We start from the raw sequence: 6896 nt of genomic DNA, 5'->3' as shown, positions 1-6896 counted from the left end.
CATCATCTGAATTGAAATCTATTAAAGAATTTGTACCCCAAAAATACAAAGGAATTATGCTTATAGTCTATCCTTCCATGTACCGATCTTGATAATAACAATATTGGGTGAGAGGGAAGGATACCGTGAGGAAGGCGGCGCTACTTGTGACGACGGCGGCGGCGATGCTTTCGAGCACGGAGATGACATGACAGACGGAGATAATTGGGCACCCAATGAGGCGGTTATGCTCGGATGGCAACGACGGTGCCGGAGCGGGGGAGGAGATACAAAAGATTAGGGTTCATTGTGGGAGCATGATTTGGGGAAGAATCAAATATTGAATTTTTACTATTTTAGTAAATTATATAATTACCCACTTTGGGCTATAATTTAATTACCAATAGTTTTACCATAATTAACATAGCAACCAATTAAAGAATGACATGTTACAGAGGGTAATATACATGTTATTATAGGAAGGGTAGAGTAGAATTTACCTATATATATATATATATATATATATATATATATATATATATATTATATTTCTAAACTAGTTGTGTTAACTGTACATTACATTATATATAGGTAAATTATACGGTACAGATGTTCTTTTAAAGAGTTAGACAGATGTAGACACGTAGCAGAATCATACGATAGAAGGAGAAGATGGCCCGACTAGAAGGAAGCAGAATCATAAGTGGAAAGGAAGATGGCTCGGCTGTTAAGCCGCAAAGCTGATGCACCGAAGATCCATTACATGCAGTGAAGATCCGTTACGAGAAAAGGGAAGAATTTTATTTTTTATTTTTTATTTTTTGTGAGGAGAAGGAGATTGGTTACAGTGTTACCGTTATTGGATTTTGTGGTCGTTTCGTTCATTCCTTCGTTCTCCTTCATTAGTTCCTTTCTCTGTTGCCTCCACGTCGGTAAGGCCAGTAAAAACCTCTGAAAGATAATAATCATCAACAAGCAGGAGCAGTTATCTCCAAATAAAAGAAGGAAAAAAGCAAGAAAGAGTAGCGATCCTGAACCCAATATGCTTAGCTTGCAGGCGCAGCGAATCAAGACTTCTCATCACGAATCGCAAAGGCACACTGAGAAGAAGATACATTGATATCGTTGTGTCATCACCTTCCACATCGCATAAGGAGCAAAGTTGGTTCGTCAAGTGTCAGCATGGGAAGGGGATCCATGGGGAGGGAGGCAGTTAGCGCAGCTGTAATTGGAATCAATCTGTCTTGGCAATCATCAAAGGCAGTCATGGATACAATGGTTTGGTCGTCGAAGAAGGGTCAATCGCCGTTAAAGGAGGAGGAAGATGGTGCGAGTTTCTGCAATTGGGCTGCAGGTCTGGATTGTGGTTGTCCATAGAATCTGAGTCCAGTTAGGATCTGTTTAGCCTGGCCCGACTATGTAAAAAATGTAATTTAAAGAAGCTTAGAAAAAATTTGTTACCTAACATATTAACGCACAATAGCAAGTTTGTTCAGCCGTGTATTTACTTTTAGTAGGTTTTTAAAAAAAAAAGTCGTAAATTAACGTTCATAATTAATAATGAATAAGTAAGTTGTTTGAAAATAAAAATAAATAAAAGATTATTTAGTTATCTAATGTAAAAAATATATAAAATAAATAAATTTAAATTAAATTCATTATACTTTAAAATGAATACATTGTTATTATGTATGATAAAATAAGATGAAAATGTAGTCACAAAAAAAATCAAAATAAATATTTACAAAGTAATCATCTACTAACGTGTCAATATACATACGCAAAATTTTTTTTATTTTTAAAAGATTAATTTTTGTATTTTTATTTTTAAAATTATAAATTTAGTAGAATAATTTTAAAATTAAGAATACAAATATTTAGAAATAAATATACAAATTTTAAAAGTTATTAATTTTTAGAATGTAAGAAGTTTATTGTAATAATTTTTTAAAATGATTATTAGTTCATGGAATATTAGGGGGTTAGGGGGTGATGGGAAGCTGAGAATGGTGAAAGAACTTAAGAGGAAGCATAGGTTGGATATGTTAGGTTTGGTTGAGACTAAAAGGCAGTTAGTAACAAGGTTTGACGTTGTGAATTTATGCGGGAACAGTTGTGTGGGGTGGGAGTATGTGGAGTCTGTTGGTGCATCTGGTGGGTTGTTACTAATGTGGGATGATGGCTTTTTTAAAATAAGAAATTGCTATAAAAGTGAGCGATGGCTATGTGTTGAAGGGGTACTGTCACAGAATACGATTAACTGCGCCTTTTTCTTGGTTTATGGTGCTCACACTAGAGATGAGAAACTTGTTGTGTGGGAGGAACTGAGTTACATGGCTGGTTTATGCCCAGGCGCCTGTTGCTTTCTTGGAGACTTCAACGAGATTGGACAAGTGGAAGAAAGGCGAGGCTTAGAAACCTTACCTTTGTCGGCACAAGATTATCAGAATTGGGTACATGACATGGGTTTGGTGGATCTACCGATTTCTGATCGTAAGTTTACATGGTTCAGAGGACAGTCGTGCAGCCGTATTGACAGAGCTTTGGTTAGCTTGGAATGGCTTGAGGCATTTCTGGAGACTTTCCTGAGAGGTGCTCCACGAGGCTTGTCAGATCATTTCCCTATCATAGTGGAAGAGAAGAGGCTGCGAAACGGACCGAGGCCGTTCCGAAGTCTGGATTCATGGTTTACTCACGAAGGATTTTTAAGGATGGTCAAGGAGGAATGGAGAGGGCTGGGCGAGATACCATTCACTGATAAACTGAAGGCGTTGATGGTTCCTTTGGGGAGATGGCATAGAGACAACTTTGGTGATATGGACAAGAAAATTTTGAAGTTTGAGGAAGAGATCCAGAAGATTGATGACATGGTCAGTAATGCGAGCTATGATGGGACAGTGGAGGCAAGACGGAAGGCGCTAGTGGCTTGTTGCGAGAAATGGTATGTGAGGAAAGAACTACATTGGAAGCAGATGTCAAGGTCGAGGCATGCGAAGGGCATGGATAAAAATACGAGGTACTTCCATAACCTAGCTTCTGCCAGACAGAGAAATAATAGGATTGATACTTTAATCATTAATGGAAGATTGATAAGGAATCAAGCTAGGATTAAGCTTGCCATAAAGGAGTTTTATAAAGACTTATATCATCAAGAGAGATCTCCTGAGATGGGGTTCAGAGATGGTCTGGTGGAAAGGATTAGCGAGGAGGATTCTAGTGCTCTAGAGATGCTACCCTCACCTGAGGAGGTTAAAGAGGCAGTGTGGGATTGTGAATCGTCCAAGGCTCTAGGATGTGATGGTTACAACATGAACTTCATAAAGAAGTGTTGGGCTGATATAGGTTCGGATTTCACGGCAGCGGTACTTGGCTTCTTCCAATCTTCAAGGCTGCCGCATGATGCTATATAACGTGGGTGGCGTTGGCCCCCAAGTTTACTGGTGCTAAGAAAATCAAAGATCTGCGTCCGATTAGCATGGTGGGGTGTGTATACAAGGTAATTTCGAAGATGCTGGTTAGGAGAATGAGAGGTGTCATGCCAGGGTTAGTAGGTGAAACGCAGAGTGCTTTTGTTAAGGGTCGTAAGATTCATGACGGAGCTCTTATCGCTTGCGAAACGGTTCAGTGGATTAAACAGAGGAAGAAGAAAGCGGCAGTAATAAAGCTTGACTTCCAAAAAGCATATGACAGAGTCAAGTGGAGCTTTGTAGACCTTGTCTTACAAAAGATGGGATTTGGTCAAAGATGGAGGGGGTGGGTTATGGAGTGTGTGAGCACGTCCTCTATGTCAGTGCTGATTAATGGCTCGCCGTCCAAGCCGTTCAATATGGAAAGGGGCCTGCGACAAGGGGATCCTCTATCCCCTTTTCTATTCGTCCTTGTTGTTGATGTTCTACATAGGATGATTGGAGAGGCTGTGAGAAACGGTCGCATATCGCCATTTCTGGTTGGGAGAGATCATATTGAGCTGTCGCACCTACAGTTTGCATATGATACTGTCTTATTCTATCCTCCTGAGGAAGAGACAATCAAGAACTATAGGAGGCTGCTTCGTTGCTTTCAGTTGATGTCAGGTCTAAGTATTAACTTTGATAAATCTAGCCTGATCCCTGTTAACTGTGATGAGCAGTGGATACAACGTATGTGCAGTGTGTTGGGATGTAAGCAAGCCAATCTACCAGTTAAATATCTGGGCATATCGCTAGGAGCAAACCCAAGGATGGTTAAGACATGGAAGCCAGTAATAGACAAAGTGGAGGAGAAGCTTAGCCTCTGGAAGGCCAAGATCTTAAATAAGGCCGGTAAGTTGGTGCTTATCAAAGCTGTATTAAATAGCTTACCAGTTTATTATCTGAGCCTGTATAAGATGCCTAAGGCTGTTGCGAGAAACTAATTTCCTTGCAGAGGAGATTTCTATGGAGTAAAGAGGATGGTAAGAGCGGTATGGCTTTGGTAAAGTGGGAAGCGGTTCAGACTCCTAAAAAGCTAGGTGGATTGGGGATTGGAGATGCCATGATACGAAATTCAGCTCTGCTGTTTAAATGGTGGTGGAGGTTCTCTAAAGAGGAGTATCCATTGTGGAAGAAGGTTGTCTGTTCCTGTAACAACCTGAATCCAAACGAGCTCCTATCATCCCAAGAACTACCTATTAGAGGAGAACAGTGGAAGGATATTTGTCAGCTACAGTTTAAGATTCAAGAACTCAGACAGAAGATGATTACTGGGTTGTCCATGGAGGTGGGTGATGGGAGACGAACTTGATTTTGGGAGGATGTCTGGATTCATGGAGGTTCTTTGAAAGACCGCTTTCCAAGGCTCTTCTCAGTTTCAAACCAAACAGGGTCAATGATAGGGGATTGTGGGTTTTGAGATGGGTTCGCTTGGATATGGAATTTTCAGTGAAGGAGAGAATTATTCCAATGGGAGTTGGATTTAGTGAACCAGCTTCACAACACTCTAAGGCTGGTTAAACTTGATCCTGGGAGAGAGGATAGAGTTGTATGAAAGTATGATAAACAAGGAATTTTCTCTACTAACTCATTTGTGCAGGTGTTGCAGGTGGAAATGATCCCGGCGGATATATCAAGCTACAGTTTCACAAGGACTATTTGGAAAGGCTTGGTCCCTCCCAGAGTAGAGTTGTTTGTCTGGTTTGCCCGGATTGGAAGAGTCAATACGAAGGAGAGACTGAGTCGGCTTAGGGTCATTCACCAAGAAGATAATTTATGTGTGTTATGTAACAATGGTGTTGAATATGGTCACCATATATTTCTTGGTTGTAGCTTTTCTTGGCAGGTTTGGTGTGCTTGGTTGTCATATGTTAGAATGCAATGGGCTTGTCCAGGTACAGTGAAGGAACACTTCCAAAGTTGGACTGAGAACTCAAAAACAAAGCAAGAGTGTAAGAGGTGGATGGTGTGCTTCTGTGCGATCATTTGGAACATATGGTTGGAACGGAACCGGAGGATATTTCAGAACAAAGGAAAGGGGTTGAGGAGATTATCAACTTGTCTTTTCTGAACTACAAGGAGTGGTTAGGTGTAGACCCCTTCTGTTGTTGATGGCAATGCCAGAGATGACAAAGGGATATCTACATTTTCTTTTTGTTCTTTCATTTTCTTAGCTTATTCTTATTTTGCTACCTTTCTTACTCCACTCGTTGTGTTGAGCTCTTCGTTCAAAAAAAAAGTTTATAACCGTAAAACTATGTAGGATAGTAAAAAATTTATTGGGTTATTATTATTGATAATAAAATGAATATAAAATATTTATAAAATAATTATTTATAAACGTTAAAGTTTATTAATTTATCATTTTAACATTATTTAATTTAAAACAAAAATAAAAATTTATATTTCATGTATTCTTGGTCTCTTTCTCTCTATTTTAAATTAATTATAAACAAATACATGTACTCAAAAGTTAAATTGAGTATCCGTTTAAGAAATTAACATATTAATATTTTGTTGTGTCTTTAATATATCAATCAAATAATTAATGTGGTATACCAATCAAATGATATTGTGAAATATAAAATTATTAAATTTATGTTGTAGGAAACATTTGATTTAATTTAAATTAAAAATAAATATTCATTTATGAGCAAATTTTAAGTACAATACACTATAGAATCAATTATTTAAAAAATTAAGATAATTGGCTCATCCAATACAAAACAGGTTGAGAAAAAAATGAGATTTAATTTAAACGATAAATTTTGATATACTCAAGTAAAAAAAAATACATTACATAATCAATTATAACAATAATTTTATCCTATGGAAAGTAGTTTATAAGAAAAACATGAGTTAATAAGATGTTTATAGCCAACCTTAAGTTCATTGCTGAAAAAAGAAAACACATATTAGATAGACAAAAAAGAAAAAATAATTTGGGATCATGAATCAAACTAACAACAGAAAATATAACATCCTAAATTTTTTAATCAGGTTCATTATTTAATAAATGGTTAATTAATTAAAATTGTAATGATTTAATATTTAAATTTAAAATTAAAAATTAGAAAATAATGCATTTAAAAAAATTAATCTATCTAATTTAATATTGGATAATTTACTTAAATAAATAAAGTGAAAGAAGAATTGACTTGCACATTTCTAGAAATAAAAACGTAAATACATTTTTTCATAAATCTATAGAAATCGCTACACAGTAGCGGATTAGGGGAGAACATAAACCGCTACTGGCAACCGCAGTTTACGTGTATTGAGAGGTGAACAGAAATCGCCATAGGCAACAGCGATTTCTGTAGAAGGAGGTTTGGGCATAAACCGCTATAGTCAGTAGCAGTTTATGTGTAATGCAGCGTGAACGTAAACTGCTGGAAAATTAAGAAAACCAAGAGGAATGGATGAAATTTACGAATAGTCAACAAAACTGTTTAGTCTTTTTATCTG

General features: G+C 37.2%; 1 protein-coding gene across 1 annotated transcript; it reads left to right on the top strand.

Moving 5' to 3' along the window:
* The first annotated feature begins 1931 nt into the window (after nucleotides 1-1931).
* LOC130966053 (uncharacterized) lies at nucleotides 1932-3389 on the top strand. Its single transcript, XM_057890812.1, has one exon. It carries the CDS (start codon nucleotides 1932-1934, stop codon nucleotides 3387-3389), a length of 1458 nt encoding a protein of 485 aa, XP_057746795.1.
* The last annotated feature ends 3507 nt before the right edge of the window (nucleotides 3390-6896 follow it).

The sequence above is a fragment of the Arachis stenosperma genome, chromosome 3, assembly GCF_014773155.1.
Source record: "Arachis stenosperma cultivar V10309 chromosome 3, arast.V10309.gnm1.PFL2, whole genome shotgun sequence".
Classification (NCBI taxonomy): domain Eukaryota; kingdom Viridiplantae; phylum Streptophyta; class Magnoliopsida; order Fabales; family Fabaceae; genus Arachis; species Arachis stenosperma.
Note: the sequence above shows the minus strand (reverse complement) of the source record. Positions and strands in the feature narration are given on the sequence as shown.